At 44.6% G+C, this 18,826-nt stretch overlaps 1 protein-coding gene across 2 annotated transcripts in view; it reads left to right on the forward strand.

Annotated features, from left to right (window-relative positions):
* The window catches only part of MYO18B (myosin XVIIIB), a 451,547-nt gene that overhangs the window by 422,858 nt on the left and 9,863 nt on the right, over positions 1–18,826 (forward strand). For both annotated transcript variants that reach the window (XM_083146506.1, XM_083146515.1), the window contains one exon: positions 8,784–9,985. In XM_083146506.1, coding sequence (XP_083002632.1) covers positions 8,784–9,985 — 1,202 coding nt within the window. The remainder of the gene's footprint in view (positions 1–8,783; positions 9,986–18,826) is intronic.

Genomic DNA, 18,826 nt, shown 5'->3' on the forward strand with positions numbered 1-18,826 from the left:
CAACTCTGCATATATATAAATATATATATATATATATATATATATATGTGTGTCAATAAGGTGGTGGTACTAGCGCCAAGTGGTTCTTTATTTTTGTAAAAGGGTCCGTGTGGACTTTATGTGTCCATTCTTTATGTGTAAAAGGCCCAGTTCCTCTTTCTTCTTTATAGAGTGGCTGCTCCTCTCCTGTTGGTTCCTGTTCCAGGGAACCTTATAAAGAAGATCTAGAAAAGAGAGTGAGAGGGCGCCTTCTGGTGCAGTATGTTATTAGTTATAAGCGGGTCCCTTCACCTTTAGTGAGAATCACCCCAATTTGTACATAAGTACCGTTTTTAGTGGTCTCCAAACCACTCTTAGTTAAGCTCAATTCGCAATATGTCCCCAGGTTACTGGAATGTCTGGTCCCTCTTAGGCCCACAGATTTTGTATTTCACTATTCACTTGATTGGTGAAGTCAAATTTACTATCAGGTCATACAGGTACAGTATGTTGCATACGGAAGGTAATTCAGCAGCAAATAAGCCTGGAAAATACTGGTCATTTTCCATCAGTCAGATCTGTGCAGGCATCTTGAACTGGGAGGCTTCCCATTTTGTGTTGCTGATATGTATAATGCTGTGTTGGGCTCTGGTGACTCAGCTGCTTCTAGCACACCTGATATATATATATAACACACACTCTGCATACATAAATACAGTATTCCCTCTCTCGCGCACAAATCAGATGCACGCAGAACATACATAGACACACACACTACATACATATCACATACATACACTGTGGATATATAAAAATATTGTGGGAAGTGGGCATATAAAAATATATATATTGGTGGATAAATCGAAGGCTATGCTCCTCTATAACTTCACCCCCAACCCTCTATGGGCGACCCAATATAAATTGCAATAGAAAACAACACACATATCATACCTCGGGATTTTAATACCCCGTAACCCTGCTACTCTTCATACCCTCAATGTCACTAAAGCTATAGCATCTTTGACCAACGATATCACCAAATGGGAACGTCTCTCATTATCTTATTTAGGGAGGGCTAACCTACTGAAAATGGTGGCAATTCCAAGACTACTATATTTATTAGAATTACTCCCAGTATTACTATCTAAAAAGGATGTCCAACAAATCACAAAGCTTTTTCGTAAATTTATTTGGAAAGGGGGACGCGCTAGGATCTCAATGAGGAAACTTATGCAGCCAATATTCAATGGAGGTATCAACTTCCCTGATGTAGTTACATATAACCATGCCGTTTTTTTTAGACACCTGCGAGACTGGCTACACAATAGTTCTATATACACTAATACCTTAATAGATCAAAACTCTCTAGGCAACATCAGTTTAGTTGGCTTTTTGCACCAGCAGGAAATACCAGAGAACATAAAAAGCAACCCTCTTTTATGGTCAACCAGAAAGATATGGCATATCTTACGGCACTCCAAAGGTCTAATCCAATATCACTCCCTCTTTCTACCCCTTCTCAAGAACCCAGCTTTCCTCGACGGCATGGCTGCTCACCCCTTCTCAGCTTGGAGCTCAGCGGGAGTCACTTCTATTGCCTCATTGGTATTGAAAGACGAGAGACGTATATTACGCTTCTCTGAACTATCCGCACAACACCCTATGATTAGCCCGTATCCCTTAGCTTTCGTGCAAGCCAGTTTTTATGTTTCTTTTGTACTGTCCCTTTTCTCTGAAAAAGACTGGAACAACACCTTAGACACTATGCTTTCATACCCGGTTCCAACTTCTAAAGCTATATCTGTGCACTACACATATTTGAGGCAAATTCGAGATTACACTAAAATCAAGGGAGGCATGATCACGTGGCTGGATCATTTTCCCTCATTAACTGAACCACAGCTGCAGAAAGGCCTCCTTTACTCAAGGCAGACACTCAAGGCTAGTATGTACACGGTACTCTTTTTCAATGTTTACCATAACTCTTACCTATCCCCAATCAGGCGTTTCCATATGGGAAAGTCTGATACACATGCCTGTCCAAAATGCCGCCTTGACAACGCGGATACATACAACTGTTTATGGGCATGCCCAATCATTCGCTACTTCTGGTTCCTCATAAAACGTTATGCGGAAGCCAAACTAGTTGCATTCGTCCCCTTTACCCCAGAATGGGCAATACTGGGCATCTTTGACCCCAAATTACGTATGACAAAAGACAGCAAAAAACTTTACTAGCCTTAAGTGCAGCAGGCAGAAAAACCATTTTGCAAAGCTGGATTGATCCTACACCACCTCAATGCATTTTTACCTAAACTTCACTTCCTATTTAGGATGGATTGGTTAGAGGCAATTGTAGACAGAGGGAAACCTGTGTGGACATTTTTCCAACTATGGGATTCCTATATACCCACTCTCCCACTCAATACAAGACAAATGATACATGATAGTTTACAGTCTACAACATGGTACCTTATTAGAACGGCTGCCCAGGACCCTCCTGTTCTCCTGAATTAATGTCTCAACAAATGAATCATTAAAACGTCTTTACTGTTCTTCTGATATGTACGCTGACTGGATATAAAATGTTAATGATACACGTTTTACTTGTAATATTTTTACAACCTATGTACAACTTGTAAATGTAACATGTGAATCACTTTGAAAAGCAATGTCTTAATAAAAAAGTTTATTAAAAAAAATATATAATTGGTGGGCAGTGGGTGTATAAATATATAAACATTGGTGTGCCGTGGGCATATAAATATATCATGTACTGATCCACCCCCCCAGCCCCCCCCTTCCTTGCTGGGGACTTTTAATGATTAATAAAAAATCATGATGAGTCCCGGCGGCCGGCTTGCTCCTGCAGTCACAATGGCCCTTATTCTGGTTGGTGCGGCCGGAGCCGCACACGGTGCTCCGGCCGCACAAACCAATCCCCGCCCACGAGACGGATCGCCATGGCCGTCCGTACACGGACGGCTGGCGATCCGCATAAAAATGGTGGGGCGTACGCCTCCACCATGGTGGGAGCTGCCCCCTGCATTCGATGGTCGTCGACCATCGAAGGCAGGGCCGCACGCCACAGCAGCTCCCGCAAGCTGAGACCACACGGACAATCGTCCGTGTGATAGCTTGTATGGGGGCTGAGAGCTGACATCCGGCGACGTCAGCTTTCCGCCCCCATCAGTGGCGTCATACCCTGATTAGCATGCATACGCCCCGCGTTTGCATGGGAACGCCCATGAAACGCGGGGCGTATACATAGGGAAATGAGGGTATGAAGCCCCTCACGCCCCTATACGCCCCCTTTGCGGCGGACGAAATACGTCTGCGGCGAATGGGGCTGCACATGCGCAGATTGACCTCTGCGCATGTGCAGACTAAAAACATCGGCGGTACGGCCGCACGCGGGCCGTACCGCACGATGCAGAATAAGGGCCATTGTGCCGCACTGATCTTGGAGCCGGGTGGGCTCACTGCCGGGCCCGGCTGCATAAATAATAACGGCAGATGAATGAGGGGGCGTGGGGTGGCTCAGTGCCAGGATAGAGCTTCCCGGGCCCTACCCTGACTGTCAGAGCTGCGGGGCTCAAGTACGCCACAGACCCCCCTGTCGACGGCCCTGATGCTGAGCCTATTATTATGACCTACAGTTTAGTTACCATATCCTTTTATAAGAACAAAATTCTCATCCAGGCTCTCAAGTTCTGTTTCCAGTCAGCCCCTATGCCTAAGGTTTCCTCCAGTCTAAGTCAAACCTCAGGCATGACAGTAGAGAGGTGGAGCACTGGAGGGAAATAGACTTGAACAATGTATAGTCCAGGGGTTAGGGCTGGTGGCAGAGACGCTTACACAATATACATTCCAAGTGTCACGTCTTGTCGTAGACAAGCAAGATCCAGATAGCAAGCCAATGTCAGAATGAGTTAGCAGCAATAACCTGCAACAATCCCAGTCATAAATAGAAACAGAACAGAACATTTCAGGTTCAGCTTCCAAGAGTTTAGAAACTATAACTAGCACAAAAAGAAAGGCATAAAGGTGATTTAGACTGTAAGGGACCAAATAGGTTGTGATCTGTAACTCAGACATCTTGAATTCAATACTCATGGAGCCTATAGAGATCAGAAAAGGCTGGGAATCAAGAGGATGCTGTTGGCCATTCCCATGGCAATTGGTCAGGCAGCCAGGAGAGCTGTAATGCCACCTCAGCAGGGTAAAGGCTTCCAGAGATGATCAAAGATTTTGATACTATTGATACATTTTGCTTCATGTCTTAACCCTTTGAAGTCCAATGTCTAGTTAGGCTCAACAGCCCTAGCTCTAGTAGCAGATCCATTAGTGAGCCACTTTAAAAGAAGAACATTAACTTATTTAAACATTCAATGTAAACATTTAAACCAGACTGTTTGAATTGCAAAAAAAAAGGTTACATTGCTCATGATAGGTAATGTGGGAACTGTATTTAAGTGTCGTGTTTGTGTTTGGAAGTTCAAATATGCTATACCAGATATAATTTATTCCACACCTCCCAACTGCCCTGATTTTTGTAGCACAGTCCCACGTCCCACACGCAGGTAGCAGTGTTCTGCAGTGGGGGGTGGGGCAGTTGGGAGAACACCTGTCACTCGCTCAAAGCGTGCTGGCCATGTCCCCAACAATGACACAAAATGGGGGCATGACTAGCCACTGTGGCTTCCACACAAGGCCATGCCTCTATCCATAGAGACCACGTCAGTTTCTGGGAGCACACACACCTTTTTGGGAGACCCGATTGCTTTGTTTTAAAAAGTTGTGAGGTATGGTTATTCACCCCTTAAATTAAAGAAACATATCCAAACACATTTATCCTGCATGGATATAACAAGACAATTTTAAATAAATACAAGAGTAGCCACAAATATAACATTGCCCCTATAAGTCTGATGGCATGCCGTGATAAGCTTGTGGCAGCTGTTTTTTTATACATTTGGGCCCATAAATTAGAATGCATTTAACATTTCGGTAGATTGGATGGTGGCAGTCTCAATTCCGATGCCGGAATACCAAATAGAAAATAAACAGCAGACATTCGATAAGGTATCAGTCTCTACTGGGCTGGGTAATGTACAGCACTGTAATGGGAATATGCAAACCCTTTTATAGAGCCAAGTAAACATCATGCACCCGCAGTCTAACCAGCCTGACTTTTAAGTCTGCTGACGCAGATGTGATATTGTTGTGGCTGATGAGTCATGCACAAAAATGGTCATTTAAAAGATAGCTTGTAGCATATAACCATTTCTCTACATGTCAACATAACCATATTCAGTTTTATAAGTGAGCATAATTTTTTACTGTGTTTCATTTTTTACATTTTCAAGATGCTCCTCTAATAGAGCTTGTGGATCATTGTAGTTCACTTTACCTGGAGTGCAGTTCTGTGCTGGACTTTATGGTTATTTTCTTAGCCTCAGCAATATTCCTGGTATGAGTCTTTAGGAGGATGATTTTAGGAAGATGAGCAGCAAAAGCCACAATCACAGCTAATGTGATATCTCATTACTTCTCCCTCTCTGACATACTTTTTGGAGCTGACTGAAAATGATGAACAAAAATGTCCTGTAGGCCAGCTCTAAAATGAGTAATTTTTCAGTATTATTGTAATTTAAAATAACTGCCATATTGAACATCTTTTTGTATGGCTATATATTACACAGTTGAGACTAAATGACATTTTTATAAAGCAGTGTGTGACTATTCATGTTCTGAGTATGTATCCATATAGTAGAATTCCTAAAGAGCCATCAATAAAATATTAAATGGAGTATGACAATTTAAAAAAACTGCTATCCTCATTCACACTAATACCTTCCTCAAGCATTAACAATTAAGTCATTCGGTCAATTGAACTAGAGAGTTCAACTGTATTGGAAGAATTATACACTTTACCCTCTCCTTTTTGCATTTTTTGTGCCTGGTTAAAGTAAGCCAGATTACATTTAGCTTTCTTGAAAATCCACATTGGAAGGGAACACAGCCTTTATATTTTTTGATCAGCTTATGTTGTATCTCTTCATTCTACAGAAAATCCAGCTGGTAAATTTGTTTTCTTTCTCATGAAAATGTGCGCATTTGGTTTCCAGTGTGCCGTTCCTGGCTGATTTTCATAAACCTACTTCATTCCGCTTGCAGATTGTAAATCATTTTTCATTTCAAATGCAGCTCTAACTGAAAATAGTTGGAAATAAATTATGATAAACAATCTTTCTCAGAACAGCATTTTCCCACTTTATACCAAAAAAAAGAAAACAAATCAGGGAAGATTAGAAACTCGATATTTCTTGCTTATAATTGGAAGTTGCAATGATAGAAGATCATATCCAAATTGCTTCTACTAGTCTCCCAAATCCAGGCCCATTAACATCTTTGCCATACTTACGTCTCCCATAAACTATGCGATTTGGGCGGGATTTCACCCAATTCCCATGGTTCGGGCTGTAAAATTGCGCAAAATCCGATGTGTGCTACATCCGAACCAAAGTGCGGTCCTGTGTGCTTCGGACTAGTCAGAGGTTAGACAGCCTGCACATAAAATAAGTCATGTGCAGCCATGAGCAGCACAGCGTTGCCAAACCGCTGGCACACACTTATCTGTAGAGCAGGGAAGTGCTGGGTAGGAGAGGCGCTATGCATCCCCGGCGGGCAGGAGATTAAAAATAAAAAACAATACACAAGAATGGGCAGCCACTGGTTGGCTGAGAGAGCTCTCTCAGCCAATAAGCAGCCGCCCATAAATTTTTAATTACATAGTTACATAGTGATTAAGGCCGAATAAAGACGTGCGTTCATCGAGTTCAACCTTGGTTAGTGAGTCTGATCCATTTGCTGCATCCCTTATTTATACAATGTGTATTCTGATTTATTTAAAGACATATTATGATTGTTGTTTATACCAATAGATGTTTGTCCAACCTTTTTTAAACATATATATTGTGTCTGCCGACACCACTTCTCCAGGAAGTGAGTTCCACAATTTGGCTGCCCTGACTTTTTTTTACCTTCTAAGGGAACAAAATCTTCTTTTCTCTAGTTTAAACTGATGCCCACATGTCCTAGAGTACTTCCTCAAAGTGGAAAGGTTTCCCGACAGTTCCTTATATTGGCCCCTGATAAACTGTATTTGGACATGTTTAGCATGTCTCCCCTTAAACATCTATTTTTTAGCATAAATAATCCCAATTTGTTCAATCTTTCTTCATATCTTAAACTCTACAACCCCTTTATTAGCTTTGGTGCTCTTCTTTGGACCTTTTCCAGTTCTAGGATGTCCTTTTTATAGTGTGGGGCCCAGAATTGAAGTCCGTATTCTAGATGCAGTCTAACCAGTGCTTTGTAGAGTGGCATAATTACATCTGAGTCCCCAGTCTCTATACCCCTTCTTATACGTATACTTATATAGTATCCTGTTAGCCTTATTTGCTGCTACATAACACTGAGCACTATACCCCAGTTTGTTATCAATTTGGACTCCTAGATCCTTTTCCAGTTCTGATATACCCAAAGCAACGTCTCCCGAGATGCATAACCTTGCATTTATCTACATTGAACCTCATTTTACAAATTTTCGTAAACTCTTCTAGTTTTTTAAGATCACTCTGAAGTGTGGAGACATCATTGATTTTTTTAATCTGCTCAGTTTTGTGTCATCAGCAAAGATGGAAACTTTGCTGAGTATACCCACCCCAATATCTTTAATAACTATGTTAAATAAAAGGGGCACTAACAATGACCCCTGTGGCACTCCACTTAGTACTGGTATCATACTTGATAATGCACTGTTTACAACCACTCTGTTCTCTATTCCGCAGCCAATTTCCTAGCCAACTACAAATCTTTACCCCTAGTCCCAAATCCTCCATTTTCTTTATCATCCTCTTATGTGGCACATTATCAAAAGCCTTTGCAAAATCCAGGAAAACCACACCTACAGCATTTCCATTGTCTCGGTAGTTACTGACTTCCTCATAAAAGCTTAATAAATTTGTTTGGTACAAGTGTTTTGTTTTTTTACAAACCCATGTTGGTTAATACTGATTACACTGTGCAGTTCTAAATGTTTTTGGTTCTTCAGTTCTTAGGCACCTTACCAGATGAAAATTAGTTCTCAAAAATGTACAGTAATATAGAGGGCTTTCTAATTCCTCCCTTGATTCCATTAGAACCCTAGGATGAATCCCATCCGAACCTGGGGATTTGTTTGTTCGGATTTTGCTGAGCCTCTTTTTTTATCTCATCTGTTTTAAATTCACAATTAAGTTCTAGCTAGATTGTTCCATTTATGGTACCTTTGGGTTCCACTGTCTGCTCCTCCCTAGTAAACACTTATGAGAAAAATGTAATTAACAGTTCTGCTTTTTCCTTATCCTCAGTAACGCTATTTCCGTTGATATTGGTTAATGGGCCTATGTTCTCTTTTATTATTCTTTTGCTATTTATGTATTTGTGAATATTCTTGGGATTAGGTTATTAGGTTTGTACAGTATGTCCTCACTTAGTTTCATATATCACAATATGGAGTTAAATCACCAATTCATATGTCCATCTGTATTAGCATATGTATAACATATTGTTTTATTATTCCAAATTGCCATTAGCTCTACCGTATACACAATCTTAATTCATGATACTGTGCAATAGAGTATGTAGGGTAGTCAAAAAATTGCTATACTCTTTTTTTTTTACATAGCTTGTATTGTAACAAACCATACTATGTTGTAATATGGATAAAATAAAAACAAAATGTTCATGTTTTTCAGACTCAACGACATTAAAGGTCAGGATGTCAGCCGTCCAAGTTCTTCATTAAGTTCTGGGGCAAAGGGTTATGGCAATAACACCTTACCTTCAGAAAATGAAATTACCAGAAGTACACCAGACCTTAACACAAGAGACCTTACACCAACACTTGGCAGAAGTCGATCATCACCACTAGAAGACAAGTTTTCACGTTCTTCATCTGCTCTCTCTGAGTTTCTAGATGAGGTGAGAAAGAAAAGGGCATCTGAAAAAGATCAAGCATCCCTAGTTATAGAGGATACATCTTCTTTGCCAATTTACCGCACTACTGGCGCTTCTTCTCTAAGACGACGCACACATCTTAATAATGATGATGAAGAAGACTTCTCACTGGCATTGGGGAAAATTACAGATGAAAAGCCTTTGGCAGGCCAAGTACTAACCCGTTCATCCAGCCTTCGATGTTTACCATCTGAAAAATTTGATCCTACACTGTCACCTGCTGTTAAGCACATGGCAAAATTTGGCTCCTGTGAATCTCTCCATCAGTCATCAGATAATGTGGGCCTCAAGTCGGCCTCTTCTGCATTAGGAGAAGATAGTGTTCTTTCAGTGAGGCTAAGGCCCCGGATACCATGTCTTGCAACACCAGTGGAAGAAGCTGCGGAAAATGATTTTGCAAAACAGCCTCTAGTGTTCCAAAACAAAAGGTTTTCCAATTTGGCTGATGATGGAAATGATGAAAGCTCATCAAACTGGAAGGTTTCCAGCCTCCGCTATGAAAGGAAGTTACCGGATGATACAGATGATATACTTCCTGCTCTTAGAAGGTCACAATCAACTCAAAGTTTATCAAAATTTTCCAGAGATAGAAGGGAAGGTCAACGACCACTTAGTGTCCATTTTGGTGATCTACCTTCACATGAAACAAGCCTTTCCAAAGGGGGTTTAAAAAGTGCTTTAAAGAAAACTTCAAGTATTAGTGAAGATTTGGGAAACCTATCAGATTCCTCATCATCTTCTGGTTCGGTTATTTCGTGCAAAAGTGCAGATAGCATTAAAAGCCGTCCCCGTGCTCAAAGACCAGATGGAGAAGGTTTTTCTGGGAAAATCTTTGTATCTGAAATTGAACAGGAAAATAAAAGACCTGAAGCAGAAGGGAAGGAAGATGATGTAAATAGCATAATGATGAAATATCTTCGGAAAATTGATGAAGAACAAGGTAAATAATAAAAAAATATATTTTATTTTAAATAGCACTCTTTCTCTGATTTGCTTTAAGGTGCTTAGCAGATAGTAAGAACATGATAGAGAGTTTTGGCTTTGCATGAAATGTAGAGATTATGGAGAAAATACAAAGTGTGTAGCAGACATTTTGGGTCATCAGGTGCAGGGATTATTCACCCACCAATGAAGGATACAGGGGAGATAGCCACAGAGTAACAAACAAGGCAGCCATGTGGGGTGTAATACATTGGACACAATGTGCACATCAGCAAAACATGGAACTAAGGCATACAAGGTTAGTGAACAGTGAACTAGCAGGATACTCACTGTGTAAAAAAATTTGATTATTTATCCTGCCCTTTGAGAGTACCAGCTGAGGCAACCATGTATGGTGCCCTACATACAAATGGAGTGCCTCTCAGCCAGCGCCGGGGCTCTCCAGAATGCGATCCGACCGCCAGACTCCTTCTGAATGACCGTGGCTCCATCTGTAAATTACATTGTGTAGGGAGACCAATTTATAGTAGTGTATCATGCAGTGGGAAATGACAGAGAAAAGAAAAGAGCAGTTGAGGACGAGTCCATGATACTACTACCCAGTAAGGAGAGACAGTAGGCGGCAGTATCAGCATAGGGTAAGCAACATCCAATATCATTTAAAACATATAGAAAGGATAGTTCTAGATTCATGTGTAGTAGAATGAGCAAATGGAATAAAGCAGAATACTTAACAATATGTTCTTAACAAAGTGGTCCAAATTAAAACAGTGGGAACCAAATCGATATGGGTAGGGTGGGGTTAAAAGCACTTAAAATTAAAATAAAATATCCTGGAGTAAGCTGATGGTGATAGTGTAACTGTTGGCACCATCTTAGATTTGCTAATAGTAGCTGTCCATCTTGTTTATTTAACTACATTGGTTGCATGTTAAGTTAAGTCTGGCCTCCGCCGCCCAGCCACAGCTGATTCCCTTTGGACATAGGGGAGGGGAGCGCATGGTGCGTCTCCCCTTCCCCTCCCTGTGTCATTGTGACTGGGCTGTCAGGCCCAGCCAGCAGTGGCAGGCTGGGCCGGGGGGCAGGGTTCCAACTGCCCCCCCCCCACCCCCAGGCCTGGTCAGTTTTTGTGTTCCAGGGCCACCCACAACAAGTACAGGGCTGGCTGCGGGAAGGCAGAAAGAATGCTCCCCAGTCACCACTATGGCTGCGCAGATTCCCGGGATTGCACATGCCTTCTGTAAACAGGCACACACTACTGCCGGGAGCCCCCACAAGCAAAGTCAGACAGGCCGCTGCGTGCAGGTTCCAAGCTGATTCAGCCGGCTTTCCCAGCTGGCCAATTATGCTCAGTGAGGCTTCCTCTCCTGGCCTACACACAGTGGAGTGCTGCCAGAGGTGAGGACGACACCCACCTCTGGGTCCGGAAGCATTTCTGAAGCAGCAGAGCGGCTCCTCCTGGTAAGAGAGCTGTGGAGTGCTGCTGACTGTGAGCTCCCTGACACACAATTCAACTCACGGCGAGCCCCCACTTTAGAGTCATAGCCACATACTGTGGACCCCCTTTAAACTAAGGCATCAGCTATTATAAGAAGCAGATGAAGCTGCTTGTTAGTGTACTCGGTAGTGAATCCTTTCATGGTCTTTGTACTGTGATTTTATCCTGTCACATTATTATTATTATTATTTTATTATATTGTTATGTAGCCACATTGTGATAGTGCTGTCTAATCCTAGCTCCTGCCATAACACCACCCGCAGCTCTACTGAGTGAGTTGAAAGAGAGGGGAACACTGTGAGGTTGATTTACACCTCCTTTCACACCGCACCTTAGACCCGTGTAGTTTCCAGGTCCACCCAAATCAAGTTGTGGTGTGACAGCAACACAGAGAATAACCCGGGACGACCAACCTGTCAATTCGACCCGGGTTATAATAAGGGTTAAACCCGGAACACCATCTGTATAATGGGTGTTCCGGGTTTAATGTGAAAACGCGAACCATGGTTGGTACTGGGTCCGACCCAGCATTAGTTCTGAAAGGGGTATTTGAAGGAGGAAGGTGATGCTGTGATTTGGACAGTGAATGAGGCAGGCAGTGTACAGTATAAGTGCTGTTAGAGGTCAGTGAGGTGATCAATGTGTACTGTGAATGACGGGGACAGTGAGTGAGTTGTCAGGGGGTCAGTGTTACAGTATGTGAAAGGAAATGACAGTGAGAAAGAGCTATCAATTGGGTAATGAGATATGGCTATGGAAGGGACAATCAGGGTTATATGCAGGGCTGGTAGAAAAGCCTGGGCCACTTGATTGCATATGCCATCCACGCTAAAAGTTGCCAGCCAGCCCCTGCCAGCCAGTCTCTGCAATGAACTGGTCCCGGGCCGCCCGCCTCTGCAATCAGCTCAATGGGGTCCCCTATCAGCTACAGCACGTTGTCTGACGAACCTCCTGAAGGTGAGGTGTCAGACGTTTTAGAATGCCTGCCTGCTGCTTACCCTAAGCACTGTGGGGCATATGTGTGGCACTGTGGGGTCATATCTGGCACTGGGGGCATACTTAGCACTGTGGGGTATGATATCTGGCACTGGGGGCATATCATGTCAGGCACCGGGGGCATACTTAGCACTGTGGGGGCATATGTGTGGCACTGTGGGGGCATATGATATCTGGCACTGTGGGGAGATATATGGCACTGTGGGGGCATATATGTGTGGCCCTGGGGGCATACCTAACACTGTGGGGGCATATGTGTGGCACTCTGGGGGCATATCTGGCACTATGGGGGGCATATGTGTGTGGCACTGGGGGCATACCTAGCACTATGGGGGCATATGCGTGGCACTGTGGGGGCATATCTGGCACTGTGGGGGCATATTAGTAATGGGCATCAGTTGTGTGGCAGCGGCGCAATGGGCATCACGTGTGTGGCATAATGTGTAATGGCCATTGGCGTAACATGTAATGGGCATCACAGTGTGGGCATTATGGCATGTGGTATACTATGTAATGGGTGTGTGACGCATAATCGGCATTACATTGAAATTTTTTGGCAAGCACTGTCCATATTGTCCCTGCTTTAGAAAAAAATAGTTGAGTCCTGGCATAACAAGTAATGGGCATAATGTGTAATGGTCATCATGGTGTGTGGCATAACATGTAATAGCCATTGCAGTATATGGTGTTGCATGTAATGGGCATCACGGTGTGTGATGTAACGTGTAACTGGCATTACGGTGTATAGTCTCCAGTATAATAGTATGATATAGGCTATGATTTACATATAAATCAATCTAGTAGTATGTTTGGTTAGTTTAGCTAAATGTATGTGGCCGGCTGGCTGCAGCTCACTCCCTGCCTGGAGCTGCAGAATGTTGCTGTGACTGTGGGCCTTAAGGGCCCCATACATCAGCAATTAATTGTGACAATTTTCAGATATGGAGATAATTGCCACAATTAATTTTAGATGTGTGGGCTCCCCCTTTTGGCAATCCCAATCAAAATCACCAATCGATTGCTTAATCAGGTTTTTAAACATGTTTAATAATCTGGTATTATCTGCAGATCTTTTTTATATGTGTGGGCATTCCCAATTTGTCTTCTTCATCTATTTACATTATGAACAGCAATCGATTGGGCAATTTCCAGATATGAAGATGCAATCTTTAGATGGAAAAATCTGCCGATCACTGAAATAAATCTGTAATGTGTGGGCAAAGTCAGATAGATTGTAAAATCCATTTATCTGGCCAAAAATGGATTTGGAAATCCATAAATTGTGATTGCTGATGTATGGGGCCCATTATTCTACTTCACTCTTTCTGACAAAATCCTTCTTAGATGGACAAAACCATGTGCACTGCAAAGGGGCAGATGTAAAATGTGCAGAGAGAATTAGATTTGTGTGAGTTATTTTGTTTCTGTGCAGGGTAAATACTGGCTGCTTTATTTTTACACTGCAATATAGATCTCACTTTGAAGCAAATTCCCAACCAAATCTAATTCTGTCTGCACAAGTTACATCTGCCCCACCTGCAGTGCACATGGTTTTGTCCATCTACGAAGGATTTTGTCAGAAAGAGTGAACTAGAATAAGGCCCTGTATGTTTGGGGGGCAATCGCCCTCATCCTCACCACTTGGGAGTGTCCGCCCCACACTAAACACCATGCAAATATTGCTATTGTGCACCCATATATATAGAGATGCCACTGCAGGAGCTTTATAAAATGGGAATAACTTATTGTAAAGGGTCTGATTTTGAGTTGGATGTTGTGGCAAACAGCTGCAGCCCTTGCTGCCATCACATCTGCATACTATGCTAAAGCCTGGCCTCACAAATGTGAGATGCCAACTTTCAGTCATTTCTCCCTGGTCCACAGTATCTTCCCCCTTCCGCCCTGGGTAACAGCAGCATGACCTCTCATTTTGTCAACACAGCACACAATGTGTGCTGTGCAACAGAGAGGCGGATGAGGCTGAGCCAGTGGCGTAACTATGAAAAATTCTCCCCCTGCCACAAATCTTTTGCACCACCCCCTCGACCCCGGCCCCCCCACTTCAACCCCAACCCCCTTTACCCCTCCACATAGTGCCGCTGTGTCTGCCCCGGGACCTTCTGGCGGCGAATCAGTCTGCGCTCCGGCTCTCCGTCTTCCTGTTCTCCCGGCTCCTGCTGCCATAAAAAATGTGACACACAGAAAATGGCTGCCCCTGTACAGCAGACCGTTTTTTATGTCAGAAGGAGCAGGGAGACGGAGAGCCGGACCGCAGACTGATTAGCTGGAGGAAGGTCTCGGGCAGACGCAGCGGGTAACAATAGTTCCGCAGCCCCCCCGTCGCCCTCACCTACCAAGCGCCTCCCTGCCACCGCGGGGGCTGCGGGGCGATAGTTACGCCACTGGGCTGAGCCCCTGCTCGGCAGCTGTACAGAATTTTTTTACTAAATTTTCCCCCAAAAGGGTGTAGCCGTATCTCCCCAAAAATTTGTGGGGCCTGGCATAACTCACGGCAGAATTCCTTGCAGTGTCTGAAGACATTGATTCCCGTCTCAGTGCCTCTTTAGATCCTTAATATGGCCTCCTGTTTGGATAAGCATCTTAGGAAGCAACAGATTTCAGTGACATGCTTATGACACATACAGATGGAGCATCTTTCATCTTTGGCCGGCGCTCGCCAGACCCCTTGCGCTGACGAGCGCCGACGGGAGAGACTGGGACGCGCGTGTGTCTCACACGCGTCCCAGTCTCTCAACGGTGGTGATGCGGGTCCCTGCCCGTCTCCGCTTTAGGGAGACGGGCAGGGTTAGGGGGTATGGCTGGGCGGCGAGGGGCACTGGGGGGAGTCGGCAAGGGAGGCGGCGGGGACCCGGGACAAGGTTCGTTGCCACAGGGCGCGCGTGCGCCCCTGGTGGGAGCCTTCTATACCTTCTCTGACTTAGCCCCTCCTGTTACATCCAAGGAAACATCACATACCCTGTGTCCAATTCTGTACTGCTTCTCTCAGGACTTGGGACGTATGCACTGTGCAACCTAGACTATATTTGTAAACTGGGTGCAGCATGAAAACTGTGTCCGAGACACAATCAGGTCCACAATGTTGTTCTACACACAATACAAACCCAGTGCTGTAGAGAGCTCTGCTGGGCCCAGGAAAATTTGGGGGTGTGGTCTAATTGCAGGAGGTATGGCCTTGTCATTTAAGAAAAATAGTGTGTGTGTGGGGAGGCCTTTAGTCCCTCAGCCATGGGGAATTCGAAGGGGGAGCTGCCTCACCACCTGCATAGCCACATTAGTGTGTCATTTTCTGAACATGCTAAGAGAATACATTAGCCACACTGTGCATTCACCTGTACATCATGTATATCAGTACAGTTCATGGAAACAATTTCTCTTACCAACAGCCTACTACAGGAACCTGCTTCAGCCAGATGCACTTATACTGGGACTAGTAACCGAGGCACACAGGGTGGCATCACAGAAGTAGGAGTCATTCATTTTGTCACACTTAGTTGATAGCATCCAATAAAGAGCACCTGCTGATACTGCCTGTATGCTACACGGTTTAATATGGCAAAGACTTCTGATTATTCATTTTTTTAAAAATGATATGCACAATGCTTTGACCTGTTAGGCTAGTTAAGGTGCCCATACATGGTACAATTGTTGGGTGCGATGAGATGCGCGCTCCCATCACACATCTCATCGCACAGCTCATCGCACAGCTCATAAAGTATGTGCTGCACACACTTTTTGTTCTAGATCTGATCTCATCTCATGTCATTGCATTGCAAAACCTATGCAATGCGATGAGATGCGATATTGTATACAATATCGCAATGATACAATAATTGTGTATGGACACCTTTAGAAATCGTGGAGATAGTCCTACTTCCCTATGCAGTCTCAAAAGTCCTAGATGTTATAGCAGACTGGGCAATTTTGATTACAATATATATATATTCTGGCTTCTCCAATCATTTGTCTTAAAATGCATAAAAATTGTCATCATTGATAACAACAGAACATCTTATTTCATTACCTCAATTATTTTATGGAACAATAGGAAACTACAGTGGCGTAACTTGAAATTTTTCTGGTACTTGTTTCCTAGAACGGCGCCCAATTTTACTACGTACGCAAAGGAAGTCAAATCGCATCGCATCGCATGCCATTATTGTATGGCATGCAATGCGATGCGATGCGATTTTCCTATGTCATTTATTCACTGCTCTCTGTCAGTGAATACATTACAGAATCGCATCCGATATCTAATCCGATTTTACCTGTTATAATGGTTTTTAATGGACCATACATTTCGCACCCCCCCCCCCCCCACTATCCACGTCATCCTAAAGCGTGGCGAGTGCCACGTGGGGTGACAGAACGCGTTTCATACCCCACTATCCACGTCCGCCGCCCCTCGCGGGGCTCGCGGCGCTCACCGCGCTTCGGGATGCCGTGGATAGTGGGGGGGGTGCATAAATAAATGACATTATATGTCATTTAATTGTATAGTACATTAAATACCATTATTAGATGTAAAATCGGATCCGATATCTGATCGCATCGCATGCCATACAATAATGGCATGCGATGCAATTTCACTACCCTGATTAGCCCACTACGCACTGTGGGCGCCGTGCTAGGAAACAAGTACCATTTTTCTCCCCCAAGCCAAAAATGTCTCCCCCAAGCCAAAAACATTAATTATACATTTTGTTTCCTACATGCTCATTGCCAGGGGTTTGTTGCTCATTGCCAAGGGTTGTAAAGGTTAGGTAGAGAAAAAGACGACTCTATTTGCTGGGGCACTTAACCTATTCACATGACTCTTGGGAGTACCGCCAATGGAGTTATTATATAATGATACAGGAATTCTGCAGACCGATTGGGGGTACTTGAAATTAATATTGATAATGGCGGAATAATAATAATAAGAAATCTCCTAATGGAGGAAGAAGTCTCCCATTGCCATGGAGACTAACCACTTTGCATCACTACTCCTCCACACGCATAGCGCTCAGTTCCACTCCACTTGAAAACTACTGTAGATATTTCCAAATGAGAGGAGGGGGTACTCATAAATGAAAAGCCTAATCAAGGGGTACGGGAGAGAAAAATGTTTGCTAACCACTGCTTTAGAATGTTACTAAGTAGGGGGCGTGGCCTGACCGGGATCGAGGAAGGCAGCACAGCGCTGGAGCTCTGATCCCCTGAGCCAGAAAACTGCCTATACAGCTAGTAGCCTCCTCTCCCCAACCCTCTCCAGCCTTGCAGACACCACCTAACCTTCGGGGAGCCCGCTGGGGAACAGCCGCGGAGTCCGGGGCCCCGATTTCGGGACCTTGCGGATTGCGGCCTAGTACCCCCTGGAGCCGGGACCTCGAGTTTAGAGCCAGGCCGCCGCTGAACACCCGTCCAGCCGACCGCCGTTTTACAGACCTGAAGTGGGCGCCCGGAGTCACTACACCACCCGGGCGACCCCCTGGTGCCTCCGGACCTCTGCCCGCGCCAGCGCTGAGTCCCCCAGCAAGGTAGGAGCCGCCGGAGCCCCGCTCCGTCCGAGCGGCGGCCATCTTGGATTTCGGGGCTGCCGCTGCTGCACGCCTGAGCCTCCCCGGGCGCAATATAGCAGCGTCTCTCTGCCAGGTGCCCCCTCAGAGAGCATACCCCAGCCCTATAAGGTGCCCTGCATTGGTGGACCAGACGCCCGCTCTCTGGGGCACCATTAACAGTGAAGCAGCGGCCATATTGGTTGGGGCAGCAGCACCATACAGCACATCAGGGAGCACTGGAGCAAGCTCTCCCTGAGTTACAGTTGCCCCACACAGGGCTTCCCCTATATTGTTGCCCTATATTGCTACACAGGGAGCTGGATGTGGTACACAGGTGCCTGCACCTCCCTGTGCTGCAGACTCCTTCTTTCTTTAGAACTGGCTGTAGAAATGGGTTTCTGGTGCTAGCTTCTTAATATGCACCACCCTGCAGTGTCTACATAGTATATGATGTGTGCTTAGCAGCTACAACTTGCCCTTCCTTAGAGTGCTCACTTGGATAAAGGTCCTTCTCCTGTATTTGTAAGCGCTGCCTTTGTGGGTATTTACTATACAACTACTCCTGTACACGTCAGCTATTCAGCTATGCCGTCCAAAAGAAATAAAGTGCCCAAAACGGTCCCACAGGTCCCTTTTTTTAAACCGTCACCACGACGTGCAGATGCTCAGGGGTCCGTATCCGCGGAAACTGCTACGGATGGCTCTCCATCTGTGAGGACTGGCGACCCCTCCCGTGCCTCTCTCACAGGGGCCCTGGCAACTCCCGGGATAGAGGATACTGCTGCTC

The sequence above is a fragment of the Crinia signifera genome, chromosome 1 (genome assembly GCF_055691185.1).
Source record: "Crinia signifera chromosome 1, ASM5569118v1, whole genome shotgun sequence".
Classification (NCBI taxonomy): domain Eukaryota; kingdom Metazoa; phylum Chordata; class Amphibia; order Anura; family Myobatrachidae; genus Crinia; species Crinia signifera.